Source organism: Saimiri boliviensis, chromosome 21, assembly GCF_048565385.1.
Source record: "Saimiri boliviensis isolate mSaiBol1 chromosome 21, mSaiBol1.pri, whole genome shotgun sequence".
NCBI classification, from domain to species: Eukaryota; Metazoa; Chordata; class Mammalia; order Primates; family Cebidae; genus Saimiri; species Saimiri boliviensis.
Genome location: NC_133469.1, coordinates 14429567 through 14449911, shown reverse-complemented (window position 1 = coordinate 14449911; position 20345 = coordinate 14429567). Strand labels below are relative to the sequence as shown.

At 48.1% G+C, this 20345-nt stretch overlaps 2 protein-coding genes across 4 annotated transcripts in view; one reads left to right on the top strand and one right to left on the bottom strand.

The window, feature by feature from the left end:
* Positions 1-10774, bottom strand: part of CACNG2 (calcium voltage-gated channel auxiliary subunit gamma 2) — a 137683-nt gene extending 126909 nt beyond the window's left edge. The window contains exons 1-2 of one of the 3 annotated variants that reach the window (XM_074391227.1): positions 9782-10774; positions 9341-9486 (exon numbers count right to left, since the gene is read on the bottom strand). In XM_074391227.1, the coding sequence (XP_074247328.1) occupies positions 9341-9482 (142 nt within the window). In that variant the 5' untranslated portion in view covers positions 9483-9486; positions 9782-10774. Of the gene's footprint in view, positions 1-9340 lie in introns of all 3 variants that reach the window. The other 2 variants (XM_074391228.1, XM_003932909.4) reach the window with 2 other exon arrangements.
* A 149-nt stretch (positions 10775-10923) lies between these two features.
* NCF4 (neutrophil cytosolic factor 4) overlaps positions 10924-20345 on the top strand; it is a 162767-nt gene continuing 153345 nt past the window's right edge. The window contains exon 1 of the mRNA XM_074391226.1: positions 10924-11013. The gene's annotated coding sequence lies outside the window, so the exon portion shown is untranslated. The remainder of the gene's footprint in view (positions 11014-20345) is intronic.

Sequence of the window (20345 nt, the reverse complement as noted above, 5' to 3'; positions counted from 1 at the left end):
AGTGAGAAGAGATGGGGAGACCGGCTGTCCCTCTATTGTACTTCACTTACAATCTCCCTTCTCCCCTTTACTTTCTGTTTACTATGACTAACTTAGTGCAAGTCACCTGGTCAGTAAGTCTCACCAGCCCAGACCCACCCCTCATCCTATCCATTAAGCCCTCAACAACCCCGACCCAGATGATGGAAAAGCTACTTGTGATGCTCCTCCCTGACTTCCTACCTTTCTGGGCCTCCCTTTTCTTTCATGCTGAAACACAAATGTCCTGTGAGCCATTTCTGTCCTTTTGGGGTCACATCTCTGCTGTCTTCTAGCCTCATCCCTCTCTGCTTTCCACCTTCCAGCCACATGGGACCATTGGTATTGCCAATGCCCAATACATGGGCATCTGTTTCTGCATATGCTGTTCCTGCTGTCTGAAGTGCTCTTTCTTTCCTTAGCTTGCTCACTCATACTTTGCATTCTTAAGAACTCATTCTTCCCTGGCATCCCTTCCTCCCCAATCCCTGTGCTCCCAGAATACCCTGTGAGTACATATCATGCTGTGCAGTTATCATCATCTGTTCACTGGGGTATCTCCTCTACTAGACTGAATTCCTTGAGGGCAGAGATTGAGTCTTTTGACTCTCTCCTAGATTCTCACACAGTACATGGCAAATGCTCGGGAACAGTTGTTGGAAAAGAGCAACCATCACCCTTTTCCTCATCAAAGCAAGTTGCTGGTAAGGCCACATTCTGTTCTATGCTACTTCCTGAGTCACGGGGCAGGCACCAGCTGCACGCTGGAGAAATCCTCTGGGCTCTCTTAGCACCCTGCCTACGTTTCTCCCTGCTAGCAAGATAGCTGGCTGTCTTCTCTTGATTCTAAGGCACGTATTTTAAGTTGCAAGATTTTTGAAATTAGAGTGTACTTTATAATTAATGTGGAACATTAACTTTGTCCCCCCTTTCTCCCCTGAAGGCTGTTTTTTTTTTTTTTTTTTTTTTGGTAGATAGGTCATTTTACAATTAGCAGTGTCTTAGAACTGAGAGAATATGGAACTGGGAGAATAAAGCCTTTTATGTACCCAGGAGAAAGGACCGGGGGCTGGCTAGGCCATCGCAGCTCATCAACAATCCCACAGCTGGTGACATGCATTTCCTGGCATTGGGGAGCGCTGTTAACATTTCTCTTATTCCTATTTTCAAAATGTCTGGTGTTATAACTGAGCCTCATTCAAATTGCAGCTGAAATCCTCTATGATCCTAACTGATTGTAAAAGATGCGAAAAATCTCTCTGAATTTGTGGGAGGGTAATAAAGAGAGGTGGCACTAAGCTATGGGGTTCTCTCAAACATCTAGGATGAAACAGAGCCCTTTTGCAAGATTCTTCTTCTCTAGGATCCCCTGCTAGGACTCCCCTGGAGGGTCTTGGAAGCAAGCTTGGGGACTTGTTCACCACTGCCTCCCTAGGCTTCACACAGGGTGGGCACCCACTGTCAACACATTTTTAAATTTAGCTGGTTGAAAGTTATTTGAGTCTATTTCCTCCTTTCTCTGCACTGTCATGGGTAGTTGAGAAGCCTACGAAACCACTGTGTTCAGATCGGCGTGGAAGCAAAAGCATCATGGCAAAGCAGGAAAAGGGCCAGGCACAGTGGTCCATTCCTGTAATCCCAGCACTGTGGGAGGCCAAGGTTGGAGGATCTCTTGAGGTCATGAGTTTGAGACCAGCCTGGCCAACATAGTGACACACCGTCTCTACAAAAAACTTAAAAATGAGCCAGGTGTGGTGGCTTGCACCTGTCATCTCAGCTGTTCCAAAGACGGAGGCAGGAGGATCACTTGGGCCCTGGAGTTCAAGGCTGCAGTGAGCTATGATCATGCGACTGCACTCTAGCCTGGGGGAAAGAGTGAGACTCTATCTTAAAATAAAATAAAATAAAATAAAATAAAATAAAATAAAATAATGAAAAAAAAGGGGAACAGCTGCTCTAATCTTTACAGCAACTATAAAAGCAGATATTTTTATCCCCATTTTGTAGAAGGTGAGCATAAGTCACAGAGACAGAATCGACTAACCCAAGGTCACACAGCTTATAACCAAGAAGCCAGCAAACATAACAGATCAGAACCCTTTAACAAGATGAACAAAACCCTTTGGGTCCTGACCACTTCCACTTGCCCCTCCCACACCATCCAGCACCACCTTCCTGCTGCTTCCCCTGCCCCCCGCCCCTCTCAGTTTTCTGTTCACCCTGGTCTTCTTCTGGAACTTGTTTCATTTCTTCCTCGCCCATCTCTGGATGGGCTGCCCTCTGACCTGGAGCTTTCTTTCTTATTCTCTTCACCTGGATTAATTCCTATTTCTCCTTCAGATCTTCATTCCCATCTCACCTCCTCAGGAAACCCTTCCCTGGTTAGCTACAATCCCAGTATTATGAGCTCATACTTTCATGCATCTCCCGTGAATAGCACTTGTCAGAGCTGTAATTTATATATATGTGAGATTATTTGAATTGGGATTCAAATGATGTGAATTGGGGTTCACCAAGGGCAGTGACCCTGAAAGATGCTGCTTTCTATGATGTCCTCATCTCCTAGCCTAGTGCTTGGCACTTTACAGGGGCCTAGCAAAGATTTCACCAATAACATAAATGAATGAAGGAATTGCCCTATCTATGGCTGTGAACTAACCTGGAAACTCACAATGTATGTTGCATTTGAATATGGGTTTTTGACAAAAACACTTATATTTGAGGTTAAAAGGACACATTACATTTTGATAAATTAAAATATTTCTTGCATGATCGGTCTGGGTCTATATCTTCTCCTCCCCTCGACCTGAATGCAAACACTCAAGGGAAGCTCTTCCCCAGGATCAGGGACAGACACTTTAGGTGGTGTGGAGGGAGGAAGATGTGGCCAGGATCTATTTAGAGGATTTACACCCCAGCACTTCCTTCTCAGGCATTTATTTTCTCTCCAAGCACTTTTTTCATTATCTTTCTTTATTATCGTCCTTTATGCATTCAGCCTCTCTTCCTCTCTGTCTTTCTCTCCATCTCTCTCTCCCTCTTTCTTCCCTCCCTCTTTTTCTCTCACTCCTTCCTTTGTATTGAGTTCATTATTTATTTTTTAGAATGTTAAAAAAAAATTAGTGCTTTGGCCACCACAGCTCACCACGTATAAAGACTAATCCTTCGGCAGTATGAACGGACCACCCTTCCTGAACACCCACGCTGTAGCAGGCAGTAGCTATGTGTTCATTCATTAACAAGGTAGATTGACTTCTCGCATTGTCATGATTGCTGTGGGCACAGCAATGAGCAGAACAGATGAAAATCCCTGCCCTCATGGAGCTGACAGTCTAGTGGTGAGAGACAGACAGCATGTATAATGAGTCAAGGATAGAGTGTGCTACCAGGTGGTAAGAACTCTGTAAAAATAAAACAGCGAAGGCGGGTGGATGAGAAGCGTGGGTGGAGGTTGTTGATTGCAATTTCAAATAAGGTGGTCCAAGAAAAGAGAGGACAGACATCCACTGATTTAATCCCTAAGCCAGCAACTGCCCTTCAAGGAGGAGATTATGCCTCCTTTTTTCCAGATAAGGAAGCTGAGGCTTGGAGGGGTTGAGGAACTTGCCCCAGGTCACAAAAGGCTGAGGTGCAGGAAGTGAACCCAGATCTGTGTGACATCAGTTCTTTCAACTAGACCGAAAACTTCATCTGAAAATTTCCGTGAGTTACGTAGGATGTAAATTTGCTATTTTCTTTTTGAGATGGAGTCTCGTTCTCTCGCCCAGGCTGGAGGGCATTGGCATGATCTCGGCTCACTGCAACCTCCACCTCCTGGGTTCAAGCAATTCTCCTGCCTCAGCAGCCTCCTGAGTATAGGCGTGTGCCACCACACCTGGCTAATTTTTTGATATTTTTTAGTAGAGATGGGGTTTCACCATATTGGCCAGGCTGGTCTCGAACTTCAGACCTCAAATGATCCACCTGCCTCGGCTTCGCAAAGTGCTGGGATTATAGGCGTGAGCCACCATTTGCCATTTTCTGAAAATGAGTGAGAACATCAACTCATGGATCATTTACATTGAGGACCTCTCCAAAATGTAAAGACAAAATAAAGAGGCACCTGGTGAGTCTGGCCTGAAGTTCAGGGTTAGAAATTGAGTGCTGCTTTCCTTAGCCTCAGCTACTCAGCTCACGGGGAGCGTGGACCAGGGCACAGTCATTGTCATCCTGAAAGGCGCAAAGCAGCTCAAGATGGCAGCTAGGAGGGCGGGGTATGCTGAGGAGTCACTGGGTTGGAACTCAGGCTGCCTGAGATGCTCAGGTTGAGTGCTCAGTGAGGGACACTCAGTGGGACACAGACAGAATAGAACAGTGCTTACTAGTGAATTTAAGTGGCTTGGGTCTACTGCCCAGAGCCCTGTGGAAGCTCTCAGAGTGCAAGAGATAGGGGGAAAAAAATGTAGCTCGATGAGTCACAAGGGGCCTGGATTCGAGTTCTGGCTCCACCACTGCCTGCCACGTGACTTCGGTGTGTCCTTTACTCCCATGCACCTCATTCAGCTCACCTGGAAAGGGAAAGCAAGGGCAGGGAGTGTGGTGTGAACTGACCAGGCCTCCAGGTAGAGGAGCCAGGTTTGGCTAACACCATGAGAATGGCAAGGAATGCTAGGCCTGGCTCTCTGGAAAAGCTCCTGATTAGAACCCAAGCCTGGGGGAAAGTTGGCAGGGTCCTGTGCATTGGTTGGGAGAGTAGAAGGTTCTGCTGGAGCAAAACAGGGATGGGCCATTCTAAGGCCTGCTCTCTGCTCAGAGGTGTCTGTTCTGGGGAATATGAAAATCACACTGAACTTTGGGATACTTTAAAAGCAGAAAAGGGAAGAAAATCAATGGATTATTTTTTCTTCTTTCCTATAGAGGCTGTGTGCATGGATCATTTTTCTTTACCTTTCCTTGAAAATTTGCCTTCACTTTAGCCAATTAGGAGCTGTGCAACCCCAATGACTGACTCCTTTTGAATTCACTTATTTTATAGTAATGGATTCATGACTCATTATTATTCTTGTAAAAAAAGAAGTTCCAGGAAGAACAAACAAATCATTCTGACTTCCACACCCTCTTCGCTCCTTCTCTCCTTTCTCTCCCTCTCTCCCTACTCTCCTCCCTCTTTCTCTCTCTCTCGCAGTCACTTGGTGGTCACATGTCTTTATGATATTTGCATTCATCTCAGTAATTTAAAGAACTTCTGCATCAAGCCATTGATAAATATTTCTTATGCCCTTACTGTGTAGAAAGTACCTAAAGAAAGTCAAATTATCTCGGGAATCATGGAGCAGTATTTGCACAGTGTGAAGGCCTGTTAGTACCTTCCGGATTCAGCCCACCCATGCTAGAAGGCAAGTGTGTCTGGAAAAGGCCACTGGCTTTCCTAAAATAAAAGATGCATTTCCCCCCCCCCCCCCTTTTATTTTTCCCTGCAGAATAAGAGAGCCATGGCTGAGCCGAGTGTGGAGCACTATACCACCTCGCAGGCCATCATGAACTTGGAAAAGACCATTTGGGACCATTGAGATACTTCTTGCTCAAAGAGAGCAAGGATGTAAAGCAGCTGGCAGAGCCCCCTGTGAGCAAGCAGCCTGGTGGGGGCAAGTCAGGAGAAGCCACTGATGGATGAGGAGCTGGGATATTCAGCAGAGGGAATTCAACAGCTTGGACAGAGAGAGATTTCTGCTCCGCCTCACGGTAAGGCAAAAGGGAGAGAAAACACGGAGTTTGCTTCCTCAGTAAAGCACTTTGTGCCTGCCGTGGGCTCCACCTCTGCAGGGCTGGAAATCCTTTGGGGGAGCCATGGAGCCAGGACATGGGGGAGGAAGGCACGGGAGAGAATAAACACCAAGAGTAAATTTCTTGCTGCCCCTGGAGACAATGTTTCCTTTAGGTGACAACAGAGGTTAATATCCTGAGCAGCAAGCCACTGGGCGGCCCAGAGACACCTTGCTTGACCAAGCTGTTTTAATGTCTTGTTGTAGATTTCATTGAACTCTGAAAGGGCCAATTCGTCTCTCCATGCGGAGACTGTTAATTCAGCTTTCTTGAAAAGTTCACGGACTTCTATCACTCTCCACCTACCTGTACCCACACATCCACTGTCTTCTCCCACCCACGCTCCTTGAATGCCCCTAAGGACACCAGCCTGCTAGGGAGTTCACGTTTACACACGGAGACTTTTCAGTCTGCAGAGGGAGAAAGTACGGGCAGTGGTTTTTTCCTGACCCCTCTCCCCCTCCCCTCGTGCCTGTCCCTAACAGGTGGTCATGTCATTTCTCATTCTCCAGTAGACTAGTTAATTTCAAAAGCAGCCTCACAGGCAAGGGCATTTTCTTTTCTATTCTTATTTTCATCAAGAGGTGAACAAAAATAATCACCTCGGGAGACAAAAAGCCCTAATGAAAACCAGAGAGCAAAAGAGATCCGAGGAAGACAGGGTTGTTTTTCATCTGGAGTCATTAGTGACATCTTAGAAAGAAGATGTGAAATTTGTTTGCAACTTCTCTGGAATGGGCAGAAAACACAGATCAAGTGGTCATGGGCTGGGTCGAGGGGGTGGGAAATCTTTTTTGAAAGTCCGATTTTACACACACACACACATAAACACAAGTTGGGGGAACCCAACCACTGACAACTTGATCTCCATAGACACCAACCCCATTCTGAGTGCTCATAAAAGCAAGCACAGGGACAGCCCCCAAGGACTGTCTATGCCAACTTTCAAAAACAGCCGAACTTACCAGCCTTTGGAAATCAGTGCTGTCTTTGAAAGTAAGAGGCTTACAATCTCCAAACCACTTCCTAAGTGGCCAAGGCCCAGCTTCCTAAGGTGGTCCCAGGCCTGTGAAGTTCCATATTGACAGAGGCTTTGGAAATTAAAGGCCGGGTTGAAATGGGGCCCGGAGCTCCACGCTTCCTGCCCCGGCCATGGCTACAAGTAAAAAGCCGGTATCATCCCTGAGGAGAAGCTGGCGAGGCTCCACAGTAATGCCTGGGGTCAGTGTGGCCCCACTGGGGAGAGTGGCCAAACCCACAGTGCCTGTGAGCATCACACAATCCTCGGGAAGTGTTCCAGTTCTAACCCTTTACAGATGATTCAGGGAGAGAGGGAGTGTGTAGATTGGAGAGAAAGTTAAAGGGGATGGGCAGCACATTTGGGGATGTGGACATCAAACAGATGGAATTTTAATGAAAATACTTAAGACTTTTTAAGGCACGAGTGATACAAAGCTACCTCTAGTCTGTTTGCCTTCTGGGAATTATACAACGTTTTAAAGATCACAATATTAAGAATTTGGAAATAAAACCCAGATTTAGAAAAGTGTATTTATGTCAACCCACCCATTTCTGGGCGTATTTACCCTAAAACAGTGTCTTGTCTCTCCTCTAGTCTCTTGGCTACCTACCTCCCTTCATCCATCTAACTAAAATCCAAGGAAGGCAAATTGCCACTTATGATCATTTCGCTAAAGTGGTCCTCATTCACTTTGCTTTTCTTCTCTTTTGGAATAAAAGTCTGTCATAAATGTTTAATTAAATGGAAGTCTTTCCACTGTTAATGACTAGCTGTATGAAAGGCTTTTCATTTTTTTAAGGAGGGTGTGTGTGTGTGTGTGTGTGTGTGTGTGTGTGTGTGTGTGTGTTTAAAACGGTCCCTATTAATTTCCTGATATTGATTCTCTGGCTGGGGAAGAGCATATAGTATTCAGCATAGAGCTCCTCTGCAGAATATGTTAAAGGCAGCGGTTTGGATTGAGAAAGGGCACCAAATGCAGTATGCGTCAAATAGACCATCGCTCAATGAAGTCACTTAGCTATTCAAAACATGTTCAGCCATCACTCAACCGTTTGCACCAAGAATGTTGGGAAGGGGGCATGGGATTTGTGTTCTTTCCCAGATGTAACCATTTCCCAAAGAATGGCTTTGGCTCAGTTTGGGTCAGACCCTGGGGCCACATCAGTTTCTCCCTCGCCCATCCATTTCCCTCTTTTCTCCCCCCACCTCCTGGTCTCAACTCCCTGCATCACCATCCCATGTTGAGCTTAACAAACAATCCTGCAGTCCCTGCTTCCCGACGCTGCCTCAAACGGCCTCCAGTATTGGTTCATATCAAAAGCAAAGCACATAAGCCTTTTTTTTTCCACATGGAGGCATATGTATCTCTCTGTGCACGTCTTTCTATGGGTGGCCGTAGCTTGCACACACAGACATATATAGCCACTTAAATGAAGTCCCTCATATTAAAGTCTGTTGCCAAATGCAGGTTGGACGACCCACAGGAGTTTTTTTCTGTGCTTATTAATGTGCCCCAGAAGTACATGCCTTCATCCATAGCCTGATCTCCCAGCCTTTACACCGCAGGGGCCCCTGCGCCCATAGCACAGACACACATGCCTCAACACCCCACAAGATCAAGGCAAACAGCTGACACCCCCGACTCCCCCCTCAACCTCCCCATGCCCTCACTTCCCTCTCTCCCTCCCTCCCTGCCTGCACAATGTCTGATTCTCAAGCTGGCTGCAATGCTGACTCTACTAGCTTCTGGCTAACAGACATGTCACTCTGTGGCAGTCTAACCCGCAAGTGAATTGCTGTTTATTAGAACTTGGACTTGTTTCCTGTGAGAGACGTATGTATTTTTAGACTTTGTAAACGTTAAAACACACAAATACACACACGCAGCCAGGCACCTCGAACGATATGTGTGGCTTATAGACATTACGAAATACTCTTGAACTCAGCTTGAGATCCTGGAATAATTAGGATTTTTCCAAATAAGGATTCTTAGAAACAAGAGATTCCTTTTTAAATAAGGAGATTTGCAGATGGTGATGCGTCTAGGACTTTTGGGGAGTAAGGGGAAGAGGAGGGAAAAGGGAAGAGCATTTTTGAATTCTTCGTTGCGAAAAGAGAAACAGCATAGACAGAAGCAATTATTTTCCCCTCTCATAGATGGCAATGCTAAATTAGATGGTAAATCCTAATGACTCCAAAGCAGGCAGAACATCTTTGACTTTTAAAGACAATCTCTTGTCGTTTTCACCATGTCATAGATTATTCCAGTGAGGATGTTTGAGGGGAAGGAGGGATGGCAGAGGCGAGGGAGTAGAGTATGGGTTTTGCTTATTGATTTTCTTTCCTCTGAAACTAACCCAACCAACCTTGATCAGTGGTGGAAGGAGTGAACTAAGAAAATGGTGGAATGTAAAGGGGACTTATTTGGAGGAGGGGGGAGGGGGGAGCGAGAGGGGAGGGGTGGGGTGGAGAGGGGGGAGGAGATGGGAAGTCACATACCTTCTAGGCAGCAGGTTCTCCATAATCCGGAATGGGTCATAACTTCCTCGTTCTTTTTGCTGGTTTCATTCTCACTGACACTTTTGGTCTTGCAAACCCCTCTGGAGTACAGCCAATAGTCGGTTCCCACAGCTATGGTCATCAGGCTGAAGGCAGCGAAAGCACCAACGGTGGTTAAAAGCATTTGAACACCTCGATCAAACAGCCCCATAATTCTTCATTATATAAACACCCAACCGACTTCTGGTTCTCGGGAGAGTGTGTGTGAGGGTGCAAGTACTAAAGCAAGAAAAAATAATAAATAAAAATAAAAATTATTCCACTACTAATATAATGGATATATGTATGAATAGAGAATATGGAGAGTTATAAAAAAAAGGGAGGTAAGAAAGCTCACGGAAAAGAGTGTAAATTATAAAGATCACACGGGAAGAGGCTTGCCTTTTGAGATCAGAAACTGTTCCAGTTGCAGTGATTAAAAAAAAAAAAAAGAAAAAAGAAAAAGAAAAAGAAATAAAAGACACCCCCCACCCCCCCAAGTGAGATGCCTTAATCTCTTTTCCTAAAATTCTGGTCTCCAGTTTCCATATGTGATGGCTAATTTGGAGATGGCTTCCACAGTGAACCAGGGAGCAGCCGAATTCTCAACACCATTTCTCATGGTCGGGACCTAGACAGTTAGAGATTGTAAGAGCCGAGATGCAACCTTCGGTCTTCGTTCTCGGCTCTGCGGCCTGCGCCATGAAAATCCTTTGCTTCGCCAGTTCTCTTCCTTGGGGGGTCTCGGCGCTTTCGTTTCAGACCAGACTTCCCAGTATTCTGTAAGCCCTTGAGCTCAGCTGCACAGGTGCGGGGGTCTCGCCTTCCATGGTTTTGCCCGGGCAGCGGCGGCGGCGGCAGGGCGGGCAGGTGCAGCGGCGGCGGCGGCGGCAGGACGAGCAGCGGCGGCGGTTATTGTTGTTGGTAGCGGGGGTAGTATTGGCGAAGCGGGGGAGAGAGGGGGTTTCTCCCGGAGAATCGAGGCGGGTTTCCCTCCCCCTCTCTGCAAAGCTCCTGGAAACGAGGGAGCCGGCGTCTTGCTGCAGGGTGGGCCGCGCGCCTGCCCCCCACTCGCTGCCGGCTGGGCCCCCGCGGAGGCGCTCCCACCTACTGCATTACGGGTGGTGCTGAACCGGACAGCTCCCTGCGCCGCCCGCTCCGCGCGCTTCCCGGCTCCCAGGGCCGCCCGCCAGGAGGGGGGCGCGGGCCAGAGTCCTCCCTCCCCGGGGCAGCACGGCCAGCGCAGAGCGGGGGCCGCCTTTCCTGTTTTTACCCCTCTCCCAAATCCTAAAATGAGCGCTCTCCTGGGCTCCCGGAGCTTAGAGGAAGGCGTAGCTAGAGATAGCTGGCTCCCTCTCCCTCTTCCTCTCTCCCTCTCCCTCTCCCCCTCCCCCCCTCTCTCCCTCTCTCAGTCTCTCTCTCTCTCTCTCTCTCTCTCTCTCTCTCTCTCTCTCTCTCACACACACACACACACACACTCTCTCTCTCTCTCTCCCCTTCCCCCAACTTGGTGTTTCTTCCATCTCAGCCTCCTTCTCATTCCATCTCTACGTGCCCAGAGCTTCAAATACAACCCTCCCCTCACAATCAGACGGGCACAAAACTTCAACCAGCCGTTTCTCTGCCTGGAAGCGGTGAGAATGTAATCTGGATGGGTAATTACAAACATGTCTTTGTGTGTGTGTGTGTGTGTGTGTGTGTGTGTGTGTTTAAATCATTGTGTTCACTTTGCTTTTCTGGGGATTTGTTTTATTTTGTTGGTCCGTTAGATGGATCTTCTTTTGGTTTTCCTCTCTCCTCTCTTTGTCTCTCTCTGGCTACCAGGGGGTGTGCATCGCTCTGTCTGTGTCTCTCTGTAGTTTTCCGTGAAATTCCAAATCTTGCTTCTACAAGCAGACATTTTGGGAAGATTATTCATGGAAAAGGGTGCAAAAGGGTGACTCGTAGCTGGGGCTTGGGCAGTGATTTTCATTTCAAGGATAAACATGTTCTCAGGGAAAGTGGGTGAAATGTGAATCCTTCTGAGTTTCCTATGTCATTCATAAGCTGGTTTGGAAGAGATAAAAAAATCTTCGTTCTGTGAACACTGGAACACCAAAACCCTTCCCTCTTTCTCAGAAGAATCATTGTCTGTTGCTTAATTACAGTGTCACCTCTCATTTTTCTATGTGCAACTTTTCCTTAATATGACCTCTGGTAGAAAGAAGCACATTAATTCCCGCTGCTACGGATTACATTTTTTCTCTGATCAGTTTTATAGTTAAGTGAGTGACTGCACATGAGGCATGATGTGCGTGCATGTTTTTGATATTTTGTGTGTGTGCATGTGTGTGTGGGGGGGACCCTGGAGAGCGTGTGAGTCTGATGGGTCACTTGAGGTGGGGGGAGTTGAGATGTTTCAATCCCATAACTCAATTATTCAATAGTTTCTTCTCTCTCCCTCTACTATTTTTTCCCTTGACATTATTTGCTTGAAAATTTCTCAGTGATATGGTGATTATCAGAGAGTATGTTAAAGATGACTGAATTAAAAATAGTTTTTCTTTGGTGTAAAGTCCATTGCCTAACTTCCTTCTCTCAGCTCAGAGTTGGTCTGCAGGTACGACCAGCACATTTTTCTTGACATAGAAAAACTACCTGTTTCCCCACCCAGCACAGAACTTCCTTTCTCCCACTCTGTTCTTAGAAGAGAAAGGCTTCTGTGAGGGGCAATTTTTGTGCTTCTGGTGTCTGCGAGAGGGTCCTGGTGTCTGGAGAGCAGAACCACAGTTTCTGCAATCTCTGCTAAGGTACCTTTAGGGTACATCAAGAGCTGTATTTGCAGGCTGAAGACTTCTTCACTTTGATTTCTTGTCCTGTGAGGATGGGGATAGGGACTGGAATGGGGAGAAGCTGATATGCTGATCCCATATAGCAGGGAATCTTGCATCCAGCCAGTGGCTCAGGTGGCTGATTTTCATGACTTCTGTCCTTGAAGAAAAGGTGAGGGGCAAATAACCAAGTCCTCTTAGGCTAGGCCTTTTGCGGGGAGTGGAGAGAAGCTTGAGGGTAGTCACATGAGCCAAAGAGGCTTACCCTCACTTATTGCTATCACCTTGGTTGTCTTTGACCTGTCCAAAAAGTCCCTTTAGACTGCAGATAGAACCTTTCTTCTCCTCTCCCTCCCGCTTTTAGACCAACCCTTGAATGTTTTGCTCAAAAGAAATCAGTACAGAAGCTCAGAAACTTCTGTTTCTCTACAGAATCTGCTAACATTTTAGCCACTGACAGCAGCTGCAGCTTTAGCAGCATTTGATTAATTTTCTGGCCAGATGATCATTGAGAAATGAAAGAAGGGTGGGGGAGGAAAGCAACAGCTTTTAGCCTGCCAGCAGGGACAGAGCAGAGACTACTAGAGACAGAATGGGCCTGGGGCACCACCTGACTCTGCTACTCAGTAAGGGTATGGCTCCAAACAAGTTAAGTTCCTAGAGCCTCAGTTTTACCATCTGCTAAATGGGGCAATTTAGTCCCTACCTGCTCCTTTCTGAAGTTCTTTCCAGCTACTCTCTGCTTTTCACCACCACGTCACTCACCCTATTCAGACCTCCACCATCACCTGTATAGCACATTATTGCGCATGTGTTGTCTTCTTCACTGACTTGAAAGCTCTTTGAGGTCAACAGCGATTTCTTGTTCACTGTTATATCATTGGGACCTGGAGTGTAGCTTTATGCGTAGTAGATATTTGATGAACAATGGCTGGAGTGATCACAGTAAGGGTTAAATGGTAGATGTGAAGTGCCTGACACATAGTAGGCACTCAATAAGTGTGGGTTTTCTTTTATTTCTCCTCTTTTCTTTTACATCCAAATTGCTCTCCAGCTTCTTCCTCCTCCTCTCCTCCTTCCTCTTCTCCTCCTCCTCTTTTTCCTCCTCCTCCTCCTCCTCTCCCTCCTCCTCCTCCTCCTCGCCCTCCTCCTCCTCTCCCTCCTCCTCCTCCTCCTCTTCCTCCTCGCCCTCCTCCTCCTCCTCCTCCTCTCCCTCCTCCTCCTCTCCCTCCTCCTCCTCTCCCTCCTCCTCCTCTCCCTCCTCCTCCTCTCCCTCCTCCTCGCCCTCCTCCTCCTCCTCCTCCTCTCCCTCCTCCTCCTCCTCCTCGCTCTCCTCCTCCTCCTCCTCCTCTCCCTCCTCCTCCTCCTCCTCGCCCTCCTCCTCGCCCTCCTCCTCCTCCTCCTCCTTCTTCTTTTTTCCTTCTTCTTTCTTCTTTCTTCGATGGTGTCTCCCTCTGTCGCCCAGGCTGGAGTGCAGTGGTGTGATCTTGGCTCACTGCAACCTCTGCCTCCTGGGTTCAAGTGATTTTCCTGTGTCAGCCTCCCAAGTAACTGAAATTACAGGTGCCTGCCACCATGCCCGGCTAATTTTTTGTATTTTTAGTAGAGACAAGGTTTCGCCATGTCGGCCAGGCTGGTCTTGAAGTCCTGACCTCAGGTGCAAAGTCCTGACCTCAGTCTTGACCTCAGTCAGCCCGCCTTGGACTCCCAAATTGCTAGGACTAAAGGCTTGAGTCACAGCACCTGGCCTCCAGATTCTTCTTCCATGTGGTTTATGTACCAGCCCCCCGCCCCTGCCCAATCTAGTTCTTCTCCTTAGGTCCCTTCTGCTGACCGGGCAAGGCTACCTGGGAAGACCTGGCTTGGTACAAGCCCCATTAGGTGGTTGGGACGCACCAGGCACACTTAGTACTTAGTAGCTGCTAAATGGATACTCTTAGGGGAGCAACTTTGTATGCCTGCAGGTGGTTACTTGGGAAGGGCTTAGAGGAAATTAGCTGAAATGCCACAGGCCTATTTTGAGCTGCTTCTTTGATGTAGTGAAAATAACATGGGATTTGGGCACAGCAGACCTGGCCTTGAAGCACAAGGCTACCATTTCCTAACGTTTGACCTTGGCCAGTCTTTTAACCTCTCTGGAAATTTGTCTCTTCGTCTCTCTAGGAGGACCATGGTTGTGAGCATTATGGTATGGCTGTCAGTGTTGCACATTAATAGCCATGAGAACAGCTAACATTTGTTGGGCATTTGCTGTGTGCCAGGCGCAGACCTAACCTGAATGGCACAATGATCCTTTGACATAGGTGCCATCATTATCCTCATTTTACGGATGAGGAAACTGAGTCACATAATCGTTTACGTATCTGGCATAAGGTTGCTCAGACAGTAAGTGGCAGAACTGGGAGTCTAGTCCAGCAGCCTGGCTTGAGAGCCTCTGCCTTAACTGCTGTGTTTTGACTCAAGATATGAGCTTTCTGAGTAAGGGTATTGCACCAAGACTATTTACTTCTCATTCACAGATTTAGCAAGTATTCGTGGAGTAACTCCTAGGAGCCAGGCCTTTTCACGCAGATTCTCACACGTAACTGCCCAACAATCCTGTAAATGCATATTTATAACTTTTCCTATAGGGAGAGTAAACAGAGGCTCAGAGAGGTCATCTATCAAGTTGCAAGGTCATATTTCAAGTAAATGTAACAGTAGATATTTGAACACTTTGCACTGCTTCAGGTGTTACTCACTACAAGGCCAAAGTTTATTCATTCAAAGAACTGAGCACCTACTGTGTGTGAGGTACCGTGCTAATTCCTGCTGATGGTGAGCTGGACAGACATAGTCCCTACCTCTAAGAACCTACAGACAAGCAGGAGGAGTAGGCAGGTGAAGAATGACCACATAGAGGTAAAGAAAGTAAGGCAAAGGCTACTGTGGGGCCTTGGGGCAGGGAGACCAAACTCAACCCTAGGGGCCGAGGGACATCTTCCCTGAGGACAGGATATTTAAACTGAGGTGTAGGAATGAGAAAGAGGTACCTAGGCCAAGCCCAAGCTGGGGGTGGGTAGAGGGTGGAAGGGAAGCTGAGTAGAGGAACATTTCAGGCTGGGAGAGTAGTATGTGCAAAGGTTCAGAAGTATGAGAAAGATGGTTGGTCAGTTTCAGAGGGAAAAATACTAAGACAATGATAGCAAATGTTTTAGACCAAGACCCTGGAGACCCTGGAGGGGAGGCTGGAGGATAAGCAACAATCTGGAAGAAGCTGGTGGGATATGGAAGGTGAGAACCAGCTCTGCAGGATGGGAGACAGTAAGGCAATCGCTACTGAGCTCTTGGACCAGCACAGTGGCAATGGGATGGGGAAAAGTGAAGGTAATCAGGGGTATTTGGGAAGAAATTGATGACTATTAATGTCTGTTACTGAAATGGGCAACTCCGAGGCCAGAGCAGGCTGGGATGTGTGTGTGGGTGGCGGGGGTGCGTGGGGATGGTGGCACAGGGAGGCAGGGAAAGCCAAGAATTCTGCTTGGGCCGTGTATTTAGTTTTGCTACATCCTATTACCTCTTCACTCCCAGTTCCCAGCCTATGCCCTCTTGGCATGTGATTTAACTCATTAGCAATGTAAAGAACTCATGCAGTTATATTCTAGTCCCACTGGACTGTAAGCCTCATGAAGGCAGAGATTTGGGCTGTTCACATTGTATTTCCAACACTTGGAACAGAGCCTAGGACACAGTAGGTGTTCGATAAAAATGAGTATCTTTCCTCACATAAAATTTCAAATACATGTCTTCTCTGTGTCAGGCCCTGTGCCGAGGTACAAGAGATGTAGATGGGATTAAAATATAATCAGGAAGACTGACAAGTACACAGCTGATCCAGGCCACTCCAACCAGCCTGGGAGAGGGGTAGGTATCTGGCGTTCCCCACTGCATGTGCCCACAGTCCCTGTTTTCATCCTCTCGTGGCACTTCCATGCTTTGGAATTGCTGTTTGGTGTCTGAACTTGTCTGGTGCACCAGTTCTCACAGCTGTTGGTTCCCACAGATAAGCAAGCCTGCTCTGCTCTCTGGGACCACAGAGCTGGTACATAGTAGGTCTGCAGTGCTTATTTGATGAATAAATGAACAAAATAAGACATGGGCTGAGGAAGTCTAGGGCAGGAAGCATGCATTTCTGTCTTGCAGTGTCTCTGAAGGCTTTGGGGACAAGCTGACCCTCAAAGCCCAGGGGAAAAGATCACAACTGGGGAAGGAACGGAGGAGGGCATTCCAAGCAGGCAGTCACACATGCAGGTGCAAAGAGGCGTGAAGCCACACGAGGGACCTCAAGGAAGCTGCTGTGACTGACAGGTGGACAGGAAGGCTGGGACCCAATCCAGAGAGACTGCTGTGCCTGGGGTTAGGGACCATCCACTGGCATTGCGGTCCTGGGGCCCTCGTCCTGCCAGCAGCAAAGTGGGAAGAGAACAGGCTGTGGCCTCAGATGGACCTCGGTTTGAATCTTAGCACTCTGCCGCTTATGCTCCGTGATCTCAGGCAGCGACGTAACCCCTCTGAGCCTCAGCTTCCTCACTTGTAAATAGAGATCTAGTTTATTCTTCTTGTAGGTCCTTTGCGCTTTCGCCTCCCCTGCAGGAATGCTTTTCTCCCCAGCACATCATTCAGCTTCAGTACCGCCTCCGGGACGGCAGTGCTGGTCACTCTGGATGACTCTGGGCTGCTTTGTTTTCATTATCGCAGCCTCCCATTCTCTTGTTTATCATCTAAAATCTCTCCCTGCCCACCCGCCTCCCCCAGGTCATCAGACTATATCGATCTTGTTCATTGCAGTATCCCCAGTGCCTAGAGAGTGCCTGGAACGGCATGGGTGCTCAGGGAATGTTTTTTGAATGTATGAATAAGGTTATGGTTGTTGGGATTAAACAAGGGAAATCCTATTTAAGTATTTAGGAGATGGAAGGAGCAGGTCTCTGGAAGCCCCTGAACGTTGGTGGGTCAGTGGGGCTTGGGGAAATGAGGGTCCCCTGAATTGATGGCGGGAGGATGGGGTGTGTGCAGGAGTGAGGCGGATTGAGGGTAAGACTTGGGGAGGTGGCACAGGCCTGGTGCCATACTTGCTGCTTCCGCAGGGCCTGCTCTTCCTCTCGGGCCACAGAGCTGCTCAGCCCCATGCAGGAGCACCTGCTGCAGAGAGGCCCAGATGGGCTGTCGGCTTCAGGGCTGGGAGGGAAGGGGATGTAGAGAAATGGCAGGTTTTACTTCTTGTATCTGGGAGCTGCCCAAGAAGCCTCAGGAAGCCCCAGGGTCTGATGCCAAAGGGGGTGATGGGCAGGGTGGGGCTGGCCAAGCTTGGAAAGGGGTGTGTTGAAGGGTAGTGATTAGTTCTGAGTCTGGTGAAAAGAGAAAGCAGAAACCCTGGGTATAGCCATGTCCAGAACAAGAATTCCCATAGAGAAGTCACTTTCCCACCCAGGACGGGACTGTCGCCCCCACGAGAGTCCTGAGTCATTGAGCATGCTAGTCTTTCACCCCACCACCCCCAGGCTGGTGTGGAAATTCCCCCAAAACTAAACTACGGCAAAGAAAATTCTGATGGCAGATTAATCATAGAGTTACAGAGTAGAAAAAAATAAAATAAAAATGTGCACATAAAGATACAGAGGGATAGCAAGAAGAATGGAAGAGGGCTGGGCTCGGAGGCTCATACCTGTTAACCCAGCACTTTGGGAGGCTGAGGCAGGTGGATCACGAGGTCAAGAGATCGAGACCATCCTGGCCAACATGGTGAAACCCCTTCTCTACTAAAAATACAAAAATTAGCTGGGCTTGGTGGTGCGCATCTGCAATCCCAGCTACTGGGGAGGCTGAGGCAGAAGAATTGCCTGAACCCGGGAGGCAGAGGTTGCAGTGAGCCGAGATTGCACCACTGCACTCCAGCCCAGCAGCAGAGTGAGATTCCATCTCAAAAACAAAAAAAAAATACAAAAATTAGCCGGGCGTAGTGGCACACACCTGTAATCCTAGCTACTCAGGAGGCTGAGGCAGGAGAATCGCTTGAACCTGGATGGCAGAGGCTGCAGTGAGCCGAGATCGCACCACTGCACTCCTGCCTGGGTGACAGAGTGAGGCTCTGTCTCAAAAAAAGAGGAAGAAAAAAAAAAAAAAAAAAAAAAAGATCGTGAGAGGCCAGGGACAGGAAGCAGGGCCATTTCTAGTGACTTTTAAGGGAGCAGCCATCCAATGGCAGATGGAGACAGTGAGATGTATGCAAACTACTTGAGCAAGTAAGGTTGGGAGAGGACACAGAACGGTCCTGCATGGCCTGCTGACCAGGCTCAGCCCCTCACCACCCGACTCTCCTGCTCTTCCTCCCTCCAGCCACACCGGCCTCCCTCTGTCCCTGGATCCTGGTCCCATGCCCACTCAGGGCCTTGGCATCACAGTTTCTCTGCCTGGACCACTCCCCTCCTGGCACCCAGCTCATGCCCTTTTTCCCACAGGTGTCTGCTCCGAGAGGCCCAATTGACCACCCAATAAAGTCTGACCCACTTCCCATCATTGTAAATTATCATCTGCTGATGTTTCCTCCTTCCCCCTTGGCAGCAGCCCTCACCTCCTGTAGGTTTTTATTTTCTTATTTATAGGGCAAGGATGGGGCATGACTATGTTACTGTTTCCCTGCCTCATACATGGTGTCTGGCACACAGTAGATATATGTGGCCCAATGTGGCAAATGCCTGTGGACTGAAGGGGAAAACCCCTGGGTTAGCAGACTGAGAAGTGGAAGCAAAGCAGGAAGAGGAGGGAGGAAAGGGAATGGCCTGGTTGGAATATCCCGGGAGAGCTAGCCTGCAGCTCTGCACAGGGAGGGCAATGGGGTCTTCGAGAGAAGACAGTGGATGGCTTCAGAGGTCCCTGGGCAGAGTGGAACCTGGAGAGGTGACAAGGAGAGAAAAGGAGGGGGCTTCTTTCTGTGTGGATTTCAGCAGATCAAGAAGGGGGTGTCTCCAGGATTGGTGGGGACCGGGCTGGATGCCGTGCAGGCTGCAGAGTGACCCTGGGGGTCAGGGTCCAGTCAGATGCTGGCCAGCATTGTGGCCTCACTTGCCAACAGTCTGAGGTCTTACTGGCCCTGTCTGGAAAATGGGGGCAGAATCACCAGCCTCGAGGTGCTGTTCTGATAATTAAATAAAATAACGTAGAGAAAATACTTCCAGCGCCTACTTTATAGTAAGCCCTAAATAAATATTAGCTACATGGTGAGCTCCTACTGGGTGTTATGTGCTTTGAATAAAATACCAAAAGAAAGAAAGAAAGAAACAGACGTGGCCCTGCTCAGAAGCAGTTACTGTCAAGTGGAGATAGATCTGCAGGCAGAGCTCTCAATATAATGTGGGCAACAGAATGGGGAGGGGGCAGAGGGAAGCGCTCTGGGGGTCACGCCCCGTAGTGGACAGGGAACACCACCTGGGTATTCAGGAAGGGCTTCCAGGAGCGAGGACAGCTGCTCTGGGGCTCGAAGGATAAGTGGAAGACTCAGAGGCACAGAAGGCCAGGGAAAGGTTTTCTAGGCAAAGGGAATAGTCGACCCAACCTATATGGGGCATAAAATAGTTATTCAACAAAAGTTTGTTAGTTCTGAGTGCAGTGGCAAATATCTATAATCCCAGAGCTTTGGGAGGTTGAGGCAGAAGGATTGCTCGGGGCCAGAAAAATTGGATTCTAGCCTGGAAAACATAGTGAGACCCCCATCTCTACAAAAAAATACAGATATGAGTCACATGTGGCTCACATCTGTAGTCCCAGCTACTGGGGAGGCTGAGGCGGAAGGATCACTTGAGTCCAGGAGTTGGAGTCTGCAGTGAACTATAAGCATGCCACTGCACTTGAGCCTGGGTGACAAGAGATGTTTTAAGAGAAGAGTAAGACCTCATCTCTTAAAACACTTTTTTAAAAAAAATTTAAAAGCCCCATAAGTTGGTTGAGCCCCTAACATCAGTGAAAGGGACTGGCATACTCCTGCCTCTAGGAACATTAGGAACATACATTCCCAGGAGGCAGCCACTATGTAATTGACTACACAATTGATTGATTGTTTGATTGTAATCGTGGTAAGTGCATGGTGCATTTGTGGGAGCTACAGGTAATTCTGTTTCTCC